The 18,089-nt window shown below is 39.7% G+C and overlaps 1 protein-coding gene across 1 annotated transcript in view; it reads right to left on the bottom strand.

The window, feature by feature from the left end:
• Positions 1-16,209: 16,209 nt before the first annotated feature.
• Positions 16,210-18,089, bottom strand: part of MAP9 (microtubule associated protein 9) — a 263,616-nt gene continuing 261,736 nt past the window's right edge. The window contains exon 13 of the mRNA XM_053703765.1: positions 16,210-16,515. Coding sequence (XP_053559740.1) covers positions 16,396-16,515 — 120 coding nt within the window. The 3' untranslated portion in view covers positions 16,210-16,395. The remainder of the gene's footprint in view (positions 16,516-18,089) is intronic.

The raw sequence follows: 18,089 nt of genomic DNA on the forward strand, positions 1-18,089 counted from the left end.
AAGATTTGAAACGCGTTGCTCAGTTGTTTCTTTTAGATCCACAAGGCTTCCGTATTGAAGCTGATCCGTCTGCAGTAAACATTTGGGACTTCGAACACCCGGCTTGTCCTGTTTAACTATTTCAATTTCCCCTGAGGCGGTGAACGAATAGAGATGGCAGCTTATCTGTGGAAACTTTAGCTTCTGACTACAGTGCAATTAGAAGTTTGAAGGTCTGTGAGCCAGAAAGTCACATTCTAAGAGGGTAATGAGAGCCTCTGTTTGGGAGGTCAAGTTATACATCGCTAATTGATATGTAAGTACCGATTACATCTTGTATTGTGTGACACTTACATACATCTAAGAAGTACCTGTTGTCTGTCCAGGTCCACAGGAAATATGTTGTGCAGTTGATTCTCCTCTGATGATCCTCTACTGCAGGCCAGTTTGTGCTCTTGGAAACTACTGGGAATTCCTGCAACACATTGCTACAAATGGACACTCATGAATTTGTAATATCAGGTATTACCTATGCAACTTATTGACTCTCTTTCATATGAATTTCTCATATGAAGTGTTTGATTGTGTATGATTTTTTTGTATGAAATTTTCTATTTTTATGTGTATCTTTTCTCTATGCGTATTTTTATTGTGGATATTTTATAGGTGATTTGACATATCTTTTTATTATTGATATTCATTAAAGTAAAGCAATTGCAGTTTTAAGTTTATTTAAATTCCCCCCTTTTTTCTTATCCAAACTTTAGCACAACTAGGTTTCAGTTGTGCGCAAACAGGAATTATTTTAGATTTTTTCATAGTGTCCTTTTTTGGAGGTTTAGGAGACCTCCTTTTCTTGTTTGCTTGTAGGATTGTACATTTTGCGCGGGTCTTATACTTGTTTTATATGTACCACTCACATATAGTACAACACCTCAGCATCTCAACACCCGTACCCTGATACTGCTCCAAGCATGAAATGACATTTAAATAAATTCAATCTTGGAATAGTTTAATAAAAAGTTAAAAATATTGCACAAATCATAGCTTCAAGCCATGATACGTGTACATATATGACTATTCTTTGCAATTATAAAAACATAATTTATGCTTACCTGATAAATTTATTTCTCTTGTAGTGTAGTCAGTCCACGGGTCATCCATTACTTATGGAATATATCTCTTCCTAACAGGAAGCTGCAAGAGGATCACCCAAGCAGAGCTGCTATATAGCTCCTCCCCTCACATGTCATATTCAGTCATTCGACCAAAGCAGACGAGAAAGGAGAAACCATAGGGTGCAGTGGTGACTGGAGTTTAATTAAAATTTAGATCTGCCTTAAAGACAGGGCGGGCCGTGGACTGACTACACTACAAGAGAAATAAATTTATCAGGTAAGCATAAATTATGTTTTCTCTTGTTAAGTGTAGTCAGTCCACGGGTCATCCATTACTTATGGAATACCAATACCAAAGCTAAAGTACACGGATGAAGGGAGGGACAAGGCAGGAACATTAAACAGAAGGAACCACTGCCTGAAGTACCTTTCTCCCAAAAACCTTGAAAGATGAAATCTCCCTCGTGGAGGAGAAGTTTTGAAGTCCAGGAGATATCCCTGAGATATGATCTCCAACGCCCAGGGATCCTGGACATCTCTTGCCCAAGCCTGGGCGAAGAGAGAAAGTCTGCCCCCCACTAGATCCGTTTCCGGATAGGGGGCCCTCTCTTCATGCTGTCTTGGGGGCAGCAGCAGGTTTCTTGGCCTGCTTGCCCTTGTTCCAGGACTGGTTAACTTTCCAGCCCTGCCTGTAACGAGCAACAGCTCCTTCCTGTTTTGGAGCGGAGGAAGTTGATGCTGCTCCTGCCTTGAAGTTACGAAAGGCACGAAAATTAGACTGTTTGGCCTTTGATTTGGCCCTGTCCTGAGGTAGAGCATGGCCCTTACCTCCCGTAATGTCAGCTATAATTTCTTTCAAGCCGGGCCCGAATAAGGTCTGCCCTTTGAAAGGAATATTAAGCAATTTAGATTTAGAAGTCACGTCAGCTGACCAGGATTTAAGCCATAGCACTCTGCGCGCTTGGATGGCGAATCCGGAGTTCTTAGCCGTAAGTTTGGTTAAATGTACGACGGCATCAGAAACAAATGCGTTAGCTAGCTTAAGTGCTTTAAGCTTGTTCATAATTTCATCCAATGGAGCTGTGCGAATGGCCTCTTCCAGAGACTCAAACCAGAATGCCGCCGCAGCAGTGACAGGCGCAATGCATGCAAGGGGCTGTAAGATAAAACCTTGTTGAACAAACATTTTCTTAAGGTAACCCTCTAATTTCTTATCCATTGGATCTGAAAAGGCACAACTATCCTCCACCGGGATAGTGGTACGCTTAGCTAAAGTAGAAACTGCTCCCTCCACCTTAGGGACCATCTGCCATAAGTCTCGTGTGGTGGCGTCTATAGGAAACATTTTCCTAAATATGGGAGGAGGGGAAAAAGGCACACCAGGTCTATCCCACTCCTTGCTAATAATCTCTGTAAGCCTTTTAGGTATAGGAAACACGTCAGTACACACCGGTACTGCATAGTATCTATCCAACCTACATAATTTTTCTGGCATTGCAACCGTGTTACAATCATTCAGAGCCGCTAATACCTCCCCTAGCAATATGCGGAGGTTCTCAAGCTTAAATTTAAAATTAGAAATCTCTGAATCCAGTCTCCCTGGATCAGATCCGTCACCCACAGAATGAAGCTCTCCGTCTTCACGTTCTGCAAACTGTGACGCAGTATCTGACATGGCTCTCACCTCATCCGCGCGCTCTGTCCTTAACCCAGAGCTATCGTGCTTGCCTCTTAATTCTGGCAATTTAGATAATACTTCTGTCATAACAGTAGCCATGTCTTGCAAAGTGATTTGTAAGGGCCTCCCTGATGTACTTGGCGCCACAAAATCACGCACCTCTTGAGCGGGAGGCGAAGGTACTGACACGTGAGGAGAGTTAGTCGGCATAACTTCCCCCTCGTTGTCTGGTGATAATTTCTTTACATGTAATGATTGACTTTTATTTAAAGTAGCATCAATGCAATTAGTACACAAATTTCTATTGGGCTCCACATTGGCCTTTAAACATAGTGAACAAAGAGATTCATCTGTGTCAGACATGTTTAAACAGACTAGCAATGAGACTAGCAAGCTTGGAAATACTTTTCTAAATAAATTTACAAGCAATATAAAAAACGCTACTGTGCCTTTAAGAAGCACAAAAAGCTGTCACAGTTGAAATAACAATGAACCAAAATAGTTATAGCAACCAATTTTTCACAGTAAATGTATTAAGTTAGCAAAGGATTGCACCCACCAGCAAATGGATGATTAACCCCTTAATACCCAAAAACGGATAACAATTTAATAATTAACGTTTTTCTCACAGTCAAAACACACTGTCACAGGTCTGCTGTGACTGATTACCTCCCTCAAAATGAATTTTGAAGACCCCTGAGCTCTCTAGAGACGATCTGGATCATGGAGGATGAAGTAGACAGATTGTGACTGAATTTTTACTGCGCAAAAAAGCGCTAAAATATGCCCCTCCCACTCATATTACAACAGTGGGGAAGCTCAGAAAACTGTTTCTATGTAGAAAACAAAGATGGCCATGTGGTAAAAATCATGCCCCAATAAGTTTTATCACCAAGTACCTCACAAAAAACGATTAACATGCCAGTAAACGTTTTAAACATACATTTGAAAAGTTATGAATTGTTATTAATAAGCCTGCTACCAGTCGCTTTTACTGCAGTTAAGGCTCATACATTATTTCAGTATTAACAGTATTTTCAATTCCATTCCTTAGAAAAATACATTCAGTGTACACACACTCATCAGCCTAATACCAGTCGCTATCACTGCATTTAAGGCTGAACTTACGTTACATTGGTATCTGCAGTATTTTCTCAGTCAATTCCATTCCTCAGAAAAATAATTTACTGCACATACCTCATTTGCAGGGGGGCCCTGCATGCTATTCCCCTTCTCTGAAGTTACCTCACTCCTCAGATGAGAACAGCCAGTGGATCTTAGTTAAGTCTGCTAAGATCATAGAAAACGCAGGCAGATTCTTCTTCTAATGCTGCCTGAGAATAAACAACACACTCCGGTGCCATTTAAAATAACAAACTTTTGATTGTAGAAATAAACTAAGTTAAAAAACACCACAGACCTCTCACAGCGACCTATCTTTAGTTAGGCTGCAAGAGAATGACTGAATATGACATGTGAGGGGAGGAGCTATATAGCAGCTCTGCTTGGGTGATCCTCTTGCAGCTTCCTGTTAGGAAGAGATATATTCCATAAGTAATGGATGACCCGTGGACTGACTACACTTAACAAGAGAAATCAATGATAATTTGTCAAAATTATATTGAAAAGTTAATTGCACATGACTTAAGTTGTTAAAATTGGTTAAGAAAAAAAAATTGCATTTACATTTTATTGCTATTTACTTTTACATTGGCTACATATTTTTTGCTTTCATGCAGGTCTAAAAATATCCCATAAAAACCTTGCATGGAAAACTCAGAGAAAAACCTTTTTTTCTTTAGTTTTTGTGTGTATGTACTACTGCTTATCAAATATGAATGGAAGGAAAACAAATTTTCTAGGTATACCATAATCAAAATTCGGGCTGCTTAGAGACATGAAACCCAAACATTTTCATTCATGATTAAGATAGAGCATATATTTTAAAAACTTTCCAATTTACTTCTAGCAGTAAATGTGTTTCATTCTCTTGGCATCCTTTGTAAAAGGAGAAGCAATACATTACTGGGAGCTAGCTGAACACATTGGTAAGCCAATTACAAGAGGTGTATAGGTGCAGTGACCAATCAGCAACAAGATCCCAGCTCCCGAGCCTACCCATGTATGCTTTTTAACAAAGGATAGCAAGGTAACTAAGTACATTTGATAATAAAAGTAAGTTGAAAAGTTGTTTATTTTCTGTCCCTTTAACTAATTTAAATAATGGTTATTCGAATAAACTGGAAAGCCGTAAAAATGGAAGCCACAATCATGGTAAAGGCTAATGAATTTGAATAAACCCTATTGTTTGCCTACTAACTGTCACTGAATTGGAGCTCATATGATACATTTTTAGAATAACAATCCAAAATTTAAGATGCAACAGTGTGGTTTACAATATTTATTTAAGAAGTTATTTCCAGTTTTTTTACCTTTGGCACTGATTTTTTCTTTGATTTTTTTTTTTTTTTTACTGGGGCCAGTCATAGGAAGTTTCAGCTTGGTGTGGCCCAGGGTGCACTATTTGCTTCCTACATGAAGACTTTGAAGTGAGGTGCTCTAAAGGTTAGAACTATTTATTTATTCTGCATTGGAAGTGCTCCTGCGGTTTGGTGGGCACCCCAGCAGAATGGGAGATGTAAATAGTTTCTTACCTTAACCTGTTCAATGCTTGCTTATCATATGGAGACCCTGCACTCTTGATCCTGGTCTGCCCATCTGGCTTTAACACTGGTGTGTACAGCGGGGCTCCGGTCCCTAACCCGCTGTATGAGCGGGGTATACCTGTACTTTCAATACTGTCTGATCTCTACCTGCTCTGCTACATGAGGACTGATTTACTGGTTAAAGACTTTTGAAATTGTATCCTGGTTAATACGCTACACTTTCTAACTCTGCTTTGTGCTTGCAACATATCTCTTGCTTCAGTGGTAACAGTCATCAAATCAGATTATTGCTTTATTACCTTATCCAGGGGTCTGGTCAGGATTTTCAATCTACACTTTTGCCCAGCATGCAGAACTCAGCAGTACCTCATCTTGCTGCATTGTCTCATTATTTCAAATCCGATTAGGTCTTCTTCTTGTTCTTTTTCTCTTTAAATGTTTTCAACATTTTTTTCTTATGTTTTTTTTCCGTTTGTTTTAATGGTGTGTTATGTTGTTGGTATCCTTCTCAGAAGAACTTATTACGTGTGCTGAGAAGTGAATGGTTATGGGACAGATGCTGCTTTATTGATTACTAAGGATAGTGACTTAGAACTTGCAGGTTTAAAAAGGATCAGGTACAAATATTTATAAATAACACAATTTTCAAACATTTTAGTTTAATGCCTAAATTTTATTGAATCAAGGCCAAAAAAACTTCCACAGGGGCAGTAGAGTCTTTATGCATGGCTGAGGTTTAGGGTACAACTCAGATTACACCCATGATCAACCCCACAGCTTGTCTGGGCTGTTTCTGAGATGCCTCTTGTTCTGTCCAGGGATATTACATGTTTTCCCATTAGTCCCATCAATGTTTATAAGGAATAATAATAACTTTAAATACATATGCATGTCTGCTACAACTTAAACCTCTTGCTTATTGGATAACCATGTAAGCCCTGACTTCCTCTACAACTAACTTATTGATGGTTGAATACCTTTGCATGATTCTGCTTGCTTACTAGAATGTTTGAAAACTGCAGCAGCTACTTTTTCTTACTGATTACCAGTATATTATGCAAATTAGAAATCTAGACCAACAAATAAAAATGAGTAGAGGTGTTTCCCCTAGGTTAATATCTGTACCTCACTTGGCTTACATAGTATACTTTTTCCCCATAGAAGCCATGTCACATAAACACATATATATATATATATATATATATATATATATATATATATATATATATATATATATATATATATATATATATATATATATATATATATATATATATATATATAATGTCCATAACATAAAATAACTTTACAAACTCTCGTTACTAAGTAGCAAAAGACTTGATATCTTTGAAGATGCTGTTTTTAAGATTATGTTGTAGTTGGAGGTAGAATTTACTATCAAAGATCACTTTCATTTTAGAAATGATCTAAAAAAAAAAATTAAAAAAAATTTGTCCTGTTTAAAGATTCATATAATACAGACACAAAGCAATCTCCTATTGAAAAAACATAATTTATGCTTACCTGATAAATTCCTTTCTCCTGTAGTGTGATCAGTCCACGGGTCATCATTACTTCTGGGATATTACTCCTCCCCAACAGGAAGTGCAAGAGGATTCACCCAGCGGAGCTGCCATATAGCTCGTCCCCTCTACGTCACTCCCAGTCATTCGACCAAGGACCAACAAGAAAGGAGAAGCCAAAGGGTGAAGTGGTGACTGGAGTATAATTTAAAAAATATTTACCTGCCTTAAAAAACAGGGCGGGCCGTGGACTGATCACACTACAGGAGAAAGGAATTTATCAGGTAAGCATAAATTATGTTTTCTCCTGTTAAGTGTGATCAGTCCACGGGTCATCATTACTTCTGGGATACCAATACCAAAGCAAAAGTACACGGATGACGGGAGGGATAGGCAGGCTCTTTATACAGAAGGAACCACTGCCTGAAGGACCTTTCTCCCAAAAATAGCCTCCGAGGAAGCAAAAGTGTCAAATTTGTAAAATTTGGAAAAAGTATGAAGCGAAGACCAAGTTGCAGCCTTGCAAATCTGTTCAACAGAGGCCTCATTCTTAAAGGCCCAAGTGGAAGCCACAGCTCTAGTGGAATGAGCTGTAATTCTTTCAGGAGGCTGCTGTCCAGCAGTCTCATAAGCTAAACGAATTATGCTACGAAGCCAAAAAGAAAGAGAGGTAGCAGAAGCCTTTTGACCTCTCCTCTGACCAGAGTAAACGACAAACAGGGAAGACGTTTGTCGAAATTCCTTAGTTGCCTGTAAGTAAAATTTTAGGGCATGAACTACATCCAGATTGTGCAGAAGACGTTCCTTCTTCGAAGAAGGATTTGGACACAAAGAAGGAACAACAATCTCTTGATTGATATTCCTGTTAGTGACTACCTTAGGTAAGAACCCAGGTTTAGTACGCAGAACTACCTTATCCGAATGAAAAATCAAATAAGGAGAATCACAATGTAAGGCTGATAACTCAGAGACTCTTCGAGCCGAGGAAATAGCCATTAAAAATAGAACTTTCCAAGATAACAACTTTATATCAATGGAATGAAGGGGTTCAAACGGAACGCCCTGTAAAACGTTAAGAACAAGGTTTAAACTCCATGGCGGAGCAACAGTTTTAAACACAGGCTTAATCCTGGCCAAAGCCTGACAAAAAGCCTGAACGTCTGGAACTTCTGACAGACGTTTGTGCAACAGAATGGACAGAGCTGAGATCTGTCCCTTTAATGAACTAGCAGATAAACCCTTTTCTAAACCTTCTTGTAGAAAAGACAATATCCTAGGAATCCTAACCTTACTCCAAGAGTAACCTTTGGATTCGCACCAATATAGGTATTTACGCCATATCTTATGGTAAATCCTTCTGGTAACAGGCTTCCTAGCCTGTATTAAGGTATCAATAACTGACTCAGAAAACCCACGTTTTGATAAAATCAAGCGTTCAATTTCCAAGCAGTCAGCTTCAGAGAAGTTAGATTTTGATGTTTGAAAGGACCCTGTATCAGAAGGTCCTGTTTCAGAGGTAGAGACCAAGGTGGACAGGATGACATGTCCACCAGATCTGCATACCAAGTCCTGCGTGGCCATGCAGGCGCTATTAGAATCACTGATGCTCTCTCTTGTTTGATTCTGGCAATCAATCGAGGAAGCATCGGGAAGGGTGGAAACACATAAGCCATCCTGAAGGTCCAAGGTGCTGTCAAGGCATCTATCAGGACTGCTCCTGGATCCCTGGATCTGGACCCGTAACAAGGAAGCTTGGCGTTCTGTCGAGACGCCATGAGATCTATCTCTGGTTTGCCCCAATGACGAAGTATTTGAGCAAAGACCTCCGGATGAAGTTCCCACTCCCCCGGATGAAAAGTCTGACGACTTAAGAAATCCGCCTCCCAGTTCTCCACTCCCGGGATGTGGATTGCTGACAGGTGGCAAGAGTGAGACTCTGCCCAGCGAATTATCTTTGATACTTCCATCATTGCTAGGGAGCTTCTTGTCCCTCCCTGATGGTTGATGTAAGCTACAGTCGTGATGTTGTCCGACTGAAACCTGATGAACCCCCGAGTTGTCAACTGGGGCCAAGCCAGGAGGGCATTGAGAACTGCTCTCAATTCCAGAATGTTTATTGGTAGGAGACTCTCCTCCTGACTCCATTGTCCCTGAGCCTTCAGAGAATTCCAGACGGCACCCCAACCTAGAAGGCTGGCGTCTGTTGTTACAATTGTCCAGTCTGGCCTGCTGAATGGCATCCCCCTGGACAGATGTGGCCGAGAAAGCCACCATAGAAGAGAATTTCTGGTCTCTTGATCCAGATTCAGAGAAGGGGACAAGTCTGAGTAATCCCCATTCCACTGACTTAGCATGCACAATTGCAGTGGTCTGAGGTGTAAGCGTGCAAAGGGTACTATGTCCATTGCCGCTACCATTAAGCCGATTACCTCCATGCATTGAGCAACGGACGGGTGCTGAATGGAATGAAGGGCGCGGCAAGCACTTTGAAGTCTTGTTAACCTGTCTTCTGTCAGGTAAATCTTCATTTCTGCAGAATCTATAAGAGTCCCCAGGAAGGGAACTCTTGTGAGTGGAAAGAGAGAACTTTTCTTTTCGTTCACCTTCCATCCATACGACCTTAGAAATGCCAGTACTAACTCTGTATGAGACTTGGCAGTTTGAAAGCTTGAAGCTTGTATCAGAATGTCGTCTAGGTACGGAGCTACCGAGATTCCTCGCGGTCTTAGTACCGCCAGAAGAGCACCCAGAACCTTTGTGAAGATTCTTGGAGCTGTAGCCAATCCGAATGGAAGAGCTACAAACTGGTAATGCCTGTCTAGGAAGGCAAACCTTAGGTACCGGTAATGATCTTTGTGAATCGGTATGTGAAGGTAAGCATCCTTTAAATCCACTGTGGTCATGTACTGACCCTTTGGGATCATGGGTAAAATTGTCCGAATAGTCTCCATTTTGAACGATGGAACTCTTAGGAATTTGTTTAGGATCTTTAAATCCAGGATTGGTCTGAAAGTTCCCTCTTTTTTGGGAACCACAAACAGATTTGAGTAAAACCCTTGTCCCTGTTCCGACCGTGGAACTGGATGTATTACTCCCATTAGCGAAAGCTCTTGTACGCAGCGTAGAAACGCCTCTTTCTTTGTTTGGTTTGTTGACAACCTTGACAGATGAAATCTCTCTCTTGGAGGAGAGTATTTGAAGTCCAGAAGGTATCCCTGAGATATTATCTCTAGCGCCCAGGGATCCTGGACATTTCTTGCCCAAGCCTGGGCGAAGAGAGAAAGTCAGCCCCCCACTAGATCCGATCCCGGATCGGGGGCCCTCAATTCATGCTGTTTTAGGGGCAGCAGCAGGTTTCCTGGCCTGCTTGCCCTTGTTCCAAGACTGGTTAGGTCTCCAGCCTTGTCTGTAGCGAGCAACAGATCCTTCCTGTTTTGGAGCAGAGGAAGTTGATGCTGCTCCTGCTTTGAAATTCCGAAAGGAACGAAAATTAGACTGTCTAGCCTTAGGTTTGGCTCTGTCTTGAGGCAGGGCATGGCCTTTACCTGTAATGTCAGCGATAATTTCTTTCAAGCCGGGCCCAAATAAGGTCTGCCCTTTGAAAGGTATATTAAGTAATTTAGACTTAGAAGTAACATCAGCTGACCAGGATTTTAGCCACAGTGCTCTGCGCGCCTGAATGGCGAATCCGGAATTCTTAGCCGTAAGTTTAGTTAAATGTACTACGGCCTCTGAAATGAATGAATTAGCTAGCTTAAGGACTCTAAGCTTGTCCGTAATCTCATCCAGAGTAGCTGAACCAGAATGCCGCCGCAGCCGTGACCGGCGCAATGCATGCAAGGGGTTGCAATATAAAACCTTGTTGAACAAACATTTTCTTAAGGTAACCCTCTAACTTTTTATCCATTGGATCTGAAAAGGCACAGCTATCCTCCACCGGGATAGTGGTACGCTTAGCTAAAGTAGAAACTGCTCCCTCCACCTTAGGGACCGTTTGCCATAAGTCCCGTGTGGTGGCGTCTATTGGAAACATCTTTCTAAATATCGGAGGGGGTGAGAACGGCACACCGGGTCTATCCCACTCCTTAGTAATAATTTCAGTTAGTCTCTTAGGTATAGGAAAAACGTCAGTACTCGTTGGTACCGCAAAATATTTATCCAACCTACACATTTTCTCTGGTATTGCAACTGTGTTACAATCATTTAGAGCAGCTAACACCTCCCCTAGTAATACACAGAGGTTTTCCAGCTTAAATTTAAAATTTGAAATATCTGAATCCAATCTGTTTGGATCAGAACCGTCAGCCGCAGACAGAAGCTCTCCGTCCTCATGTTCTGCAAGTTGTGAGGCAGTATCTGACATGGCCCTAGCATTATCAGCGCACTCTGTTCTCACCCCAGAGTGATCACGCTTGCCTCTTAGTTCTGGTAATTTAGCCAAAACTTCAGTCATAACAGTAGCCATATCTTGTAAAGTTATTTGTAATGGCCGCCCAGATGTACTGGGCGCCACAATATCGCGCACCTCCCGAGCGGGAGATGCAGGTACTGACACGTGAGGCGAGTTAGTCAGCATAACTCTCCCCTCGCTGTTTGGTGAAATGTGTTCAATTTGTACAGATTGACTTTTATTTAAAGTAGCATCAATACAGTTAGTACATAAATTTCTATTGGGCTCCACTTTGGCATTAGCACAAATAGCACAGCTATCTTCCTCTGAATCAGACATGTTTAACACACTAGCAAATAAACTTGCAACTTGGAAATACTATTCAAGTAAAATACTATGAAAACGTACTGTGCCTATAAGAAGCACAGAAAGATTTATGACAGTTGAAAATTAATAAACTGAAAAGGTTATAGCATCAATCTTTGTAAAAAAACACAATTTTAGCAAAGGTTTGTTCCCATTAGCAAAGGATAACTAACCCTGATAGCAGAAAAAAAGTTACAGAATAAACGTTTTTTATCACAGTCAACTACAATCTCACAGCTCTGCTGTGAATGAATACCTCCCTCAAAACAAGTTTTGAAGACCCCTGAGTTCTGTAGAGATGAACCGGATCATGCAGGAAATACAATGAGCTTCTGACTGAATTTTTTGATGCGTAGCAAAAGCGCCAAAAAAAGGCCCCTCCCCCTCACACACAACAGTGAGAGAGATCAGTAAACTGTCAGAACTTAGATCAAGCAACTGCCAAGTGGAAAAATAGTGCCCAAACATTTTATTCACCCAGTACCTCAGAAAATGAAAACGATTTTACATTCCAGCAAAAACGTTTAACATAAATTAAGAGTTGTTAAAAAGCCTGTTGCCAGTCCCTGCAAAATAGGCTAAAGTCTTATGTACACAGTGTAATTCCAGTGAAGTACCATTCCCCAGAATATTGAAGTGTAAAATATACATACATGACATTATATCGGTATGGCAGGATTTTCTCATCAATTCCATTGTCAGAAAATAAAAGCTGCTACATACCTCTTTGCAGATTAATCTGCCCGCTGTCCCCTGATCTGAAGTTTACCTCTCCTCAGATGGCCGAGAAACAGCAATATGATCTTAACTACTCCGGCTAAAATCATAGTAAAAACTCTGGTAGATTCTTCTTCAAATTCTACCAGAGAAGGAATAACACACTCCGGTGCTATTATAAAATAACAAACTTTTGATTGAAGGTATAAAACTAAGTATAATCACCATAGTCCTCTCACACATCCTATCTAGTCGTTGGGTGCAAGAGAATGACTGGGAGTGACGTAGAGGGGAGGAGCTATATGGCAGCTCCGCTGGGTGAATCCTCTTGCACTTCCTGTTGGGGAGGAGCAATATCCCAGAAGTAATGATGACCCGTGGACTGATCACACTTAACAGGAGAAATAACAATGCTTGCCTAATAAATTAATTTGTTTCATGATGGTGAAATTCCACAAACCATCACACATGGGGTTAAAGTCAAGTCCTACAGTAGGAAGCAAAACATCCCTCGTAACAGAACTGTAATTTCTTACATTTTCCCATGCTACCTTAGACAAACATTTGGCCAAGAGAAAGGAGAAAATAAAGTAGGAAAGGAAAAGCAGGCTAATAGAAGGGCAAATTGGTACTGCCTCCAATTGGTATGCTAAAACAAGGATGGGTTTTGTGGATTCACCATCATGAGAAACAAAATAATAATCAGGCAAGCAAAAATGTTGTTTTCTTTCATAAGATGGTAAAAACCCTTGAGCCAACACATGTGGGATCCTATACCTAAGCTGTGAAGTCCACAAGACTACCATGAAATAGGCTAGAGAAAACAGTTAAGGCAGGTAAAGGTACTAAACAAAAAACACAAAGGCCTATTGCCTGAGGAAACAGTCTATCTGAGAAACGCGTCGCACTGTTTCTCCACTAGCCATAACTAATTTTGGCACTGAGATGAGTGGTAAACTTTTATATACTTTTTAATAAATATGTTTTTATTTTTACCCACTCTGAGTGCTGTGTATGGTCTACTGCTACGCTACATTTAGGGTGTGAACCCCTTACACCAGTATCCTGCTTTTGTCTCCTGGATCAGCCAGCTGGATTGCTGTAGAAATCCAGCCTGTCTCTATAGGCATAACTGATTGCCTTCTATACATGTGAGTACCTTGTGTATATCACTTGTTATAAGTGCTTCTGAATCACCATTGATCTGCACCATTGGTGCCTCTATCTATTGCTTTATTCTAAAGGTACTAAACAGGCTTTGCGGCCTAAACAATCTTCCTTCCAAAAGCAGTCTCATTGTTACTGGGTCTGTTATGAAGCCCAGAAGAGCAACTCTGGTTTGTGGTAGTAGAAAGCTCTGGGTGGTTGATTTTCCAACTATGGGAACAAAGCAACTTTTGACAAAATTCTTGTTTCTGTTGTCAGTGCCACAAATTGAAAATGCCTGGCTAAAAAGGCAAATTTGCGAATTTTGCATGATCCTTGTGAATAGGGATATGCACAAAGGCATCTTTCAAGCCTATACATGACATTAACTGACCCCCTGAACTAAAGGTTACATACTGCAAATAGTCTATATTTTGAAAGTTGAAACTTTCAGAAATTTGTTCAGAGCCTTGTGATCCAAGATCTGTAAGCACCTTCTTTATTTGGAACCAAGAGCTTCTATGGGGCCGAATTATTCTATGGGAACTTGATGCCCCTGTTTCCGCCCGAGCCTTCAGGCTCGCCGGAAACAGCAGTTATGAAGCAGTGGTATAAAGACCACTGCTCCATAACTTGTTCGCCTGCTCTGAGGCAGCAGACAAAAATCAACCCGATCGGGTTTTATTGACACCCCCTGCTAGCGGCCGATTGGGCGCGAATCAGCAGGGGCAGCATTACACAAGCAGTTCACAAGAACTGCTTGTACAATGATTAATGCCAACAGCGTATGCTGTCGGCATTTATTGATGTGCGGCGGACATGATAAGCTACATTGTATCATGTCCGCTCGCACTATGTTAAATTGCCCCCTATGTCTGATACACATGTCAATAAATCTCCTGCCTTTGAAGGATCTTTTGTAAAATGCTACAGTGGGATTACTACTCAGGATGAGGCTGAAGTATAAGGGAAGACTCTGGGTCTATTTCTGAAAGTCCGCTTTACAATCTGATTGAAGACATCCAGATGAAGAGACCATTCCTCCTGTATGAAGGGATTGGTGACTGAGATAGTTTGCTTCCCATTTGCTCACATCTGGGATACGAATCACAGAAATGATACAGAATTTGTTCTCTGCTCAAGTCAGATTTCGAGAGACCTCCTTCACTGCAAGTTCCCCCTTGATGACTGCTATAATCTACAGCTGTGACATTGTCTGATTGAAAATACAGATAAGTCTCCTTCAGAAGAGGCCAGCTCTGAAGAGCCCTGATTATAACCAATAAATATATTGTAATTCTCTGTAATAAAGTATATTAATATAACAATGTTGGACGTGCAAAGCTGGGGAATGGGTAGTAAAGGCATGATCTATCTTTTTAAACAATAAAAAAATCAAGTAGTATGTTCCTTTAAATATTAATTAAATGCTTAAAAACTGGGCTTATCAAGTATGTGCATTAGTTTAATATTGTGAACATATATAAAAGTTATGTTTTAATGTGTATGGCTACTGCAGTAGTTTTGATAATATTCCTATATATTATAGCTGCAAATGTAATTTAAAATTGTCAACCTGTTGAAGGTTAAAGGGACAGTCTACTCTAGAATTTGTATTGTTTAAAAAGATAGATAATCCCTTTATTACCCATTCACCAGTTTTGATTAACCAACTTATATTAAAATACTTTTTATTTTATTTTTTTATTATTGAGGTTGTAAAAGAACAGGCAAACAAAAAGAAAAAGTATACATTGAAATGTCACAATAAGATCAAATGAGAACTAACAATATATTACATAGCAGTGACAATATACAATATGCAATATATTAGTGTTCATACAATCTGCCTAATGTGCGGTAAACCTTCCTGCAAAGATAGATGGCCACTCTTGGATCTCAAGAAAGACTATTAAAGGTGTGGAAGGTGTTTCTATTAAAGAGATCGCTTTTGGACCTCTATTGCCAAACCTCATTTTTTTCTAATTTATAACTCAAGCTTTATTAACTGTTTACAATTGTATAGGTAGCTAGAATGATTAGGTAAAACTTATAGGGTTCTCAACGTGGAAAAACAGGTAGTATATAATGCGGGAGCTCCTATACTTCCTTGATAAGAGATAGATTCCATAATGAGACACTGGGACTAACGCCTAAAGATAGGCAACCCAAAGATACATTAAACTTTATATTATGTTTATATTAAACATTTTATTGCAACCCAAGGATCTTGCTCAATGTTAAGCAAAAAAAAAATCTAATATGCTAAAAGAAATTGCTATCCAATATGTATGTGTCTTTTTAATTAGAAAATGTTCCAAAGACTTAAACTGGTTAAAACTCTAGACCATTTATCATACCAAAATGCATTTAAATTGTAGTATGTACCACCAAATTGAACCACAATACTACATAAAATATATACAAGTAGTTTAAATATTTTATATCTTAATACATATATAAATATTTATAGCGCAAAGTCATTAATATCATAAAAAACTCACAACATAACAAATGTTTAAATAAAAAAAATATCAGAATAAAATAATACATTTCCAGTTTCTGATAGAAAACTCAATATGCGACAAGCAGAAAGCAATTGTTACATTTTCTTCAATAAATTATCAAATAGATATTGAATTATAAATGTATCTTTAGTTGTTGTAAAAGTCCCATTATGTGTATAAAAATGCTAATTCAATATCATACAGCAATATTTAAATGTTTTGGTCCTGTACAGAATATTGATGAGAAAGTAGCAGAAAATAAAATAAACGTACAATAAAACTGAGAGATTCCAATATTGACTCATTCATTTCCTTGAAGGAATAGTTCTGCCAGGTGGACTCCATGGTGGAGGTGGTTCATCATCTAAGATAAGATAGAGCCTTTTCTGCTTCTTTTCAATACGCTCTCTTCGTTCTTTTTTCTCCTACAGAATATAAAATAGGAAATATTAAAAAAAAAAAAAAAAACAGCATTAAAATCACACAAATTTCCCCACTTTATAATGAACAATGTATCAAGAGTCAATCAAATTTAATTACAATTGCAATAATAACTAAACTCATTTTAATAAATTCTGAGAAACTCTTGCTGCAAACATAACTACATTTCTAAAAAGCTTACCTTTAGGTAATCCTTAGGATACATTTACACTTTTTGTAAGAATTCTTAAAATGTATTTATCTATGATGGGTCTGCTGTGATCCTACTTCTCATTTCCAGATAGCTTTTCATACTTTTTTTTTTGGGGGGGGGGTGAGGGGGATTCAAATTCTTCAAATTCTTTGAAACCCTTATTTAAAAAATGCATGAAAACACCAAATTTCAGACACTTTTCAAAGGATTTTGTACTTTTTAAATTCAACAGATTGGATCTGTGGATAACACATTTTGGTCTTTTTCAAGTGCCATTTCATAGCTAACAGATTTCTTGAGCATACTCAGCTCGCATGTTGGCAAAAATGTGTTTAAAAATGTTAAAAATATACTTCAAATCACACCTTTAAACTATGAAATATGTACACAAAGTAAAAATAATTTAAATGTTTACTTAATATTGCAATGAAGTTTTTGGGGATTTGAACTTGTTAATTTAAAAATGGAAAATTATATGAAATATTTGATTGCACACATTAATATTGAAAAATTGACAAAAAAAAGTGAAAAAATATGAATGTTTCACATTCCAATGCTCTTCACATACAAGAATATGTTATATTTAGTCATAAATACATACTTCTACACATATCTAATGTTTTTTTTGCACAATACATATCTATACCTATATATATCCTATTATATAAAAGGCCAAGTGTGTTTGTCCGAAGCTGTCATGCGCAGTAGAGACAGCACGAGCACGAGGACAAACATTCCTGGCCTTAGAGTCCCTACCTGATCTGCTGTCTGCAGCCGGTGCGGGCAGAAGTGGGCGTGGTCGGATGTGAGTGGGGGGCGTGGCCAGGCGGGTGTGGTTGCGCACGCGAGATAGAGGGGAGAGAGATAGAGAAGGGGGAGAGAACAAAAGAGATGGGAAAGAGCTAAATATAGGGTAAGAGAGGGGAAAGAGCAAAATAGAGGGGGAGAGAGAAAATAAGAGGGGGAAAGAGAGAAAGCAAAATAAGAGGGGGGAGAAAGAGAGAGGGGGAGATGGGAAGAGAGAGAGAGAGAGAGAGGGAGGGGAGCGAGAGAGGGGGGAGAGAGAGAGGGGGGAGCGAGAGAGGGGGGAGTGAGAGAGGGGGGGAGTGAGAGAGGGGGGGGAGAGAGAGAGGGGGAGAGAGAGGGGGGGAGAGGAGAGGGGGGAGAGAGAGGGGGGGGGAAGAGAGGGGAGAGAGAGAGAGAGAGAGGGGAGAGAGAGAGGGGGAAGAGAGGGGAGAGAGAGCAAAAGAGAGGGGGGAGAGAGAGAGCAAAAGAGAGGGATGGAGAGAGAGAGCAAAAGAGAGGGGGGAGAGAGAGCAAAAGAGAGGGGGAGAGAGAGCAAAAGAGAGGGGGGGAGCGCAAAAG

Source organism: Bombina bombina, chromosome 2, assembly GCF_027579735.1.
Source record: "Bombina bombina isolate aBomBom1 chromosome 2, aBomBom1.pri, whole genome shotgun sequence".
NCBI lineage: Eukaryota > Metazoa > Chordata > Amphibia > Anura > Bombinatoridae > Bombina > Bombina bombina.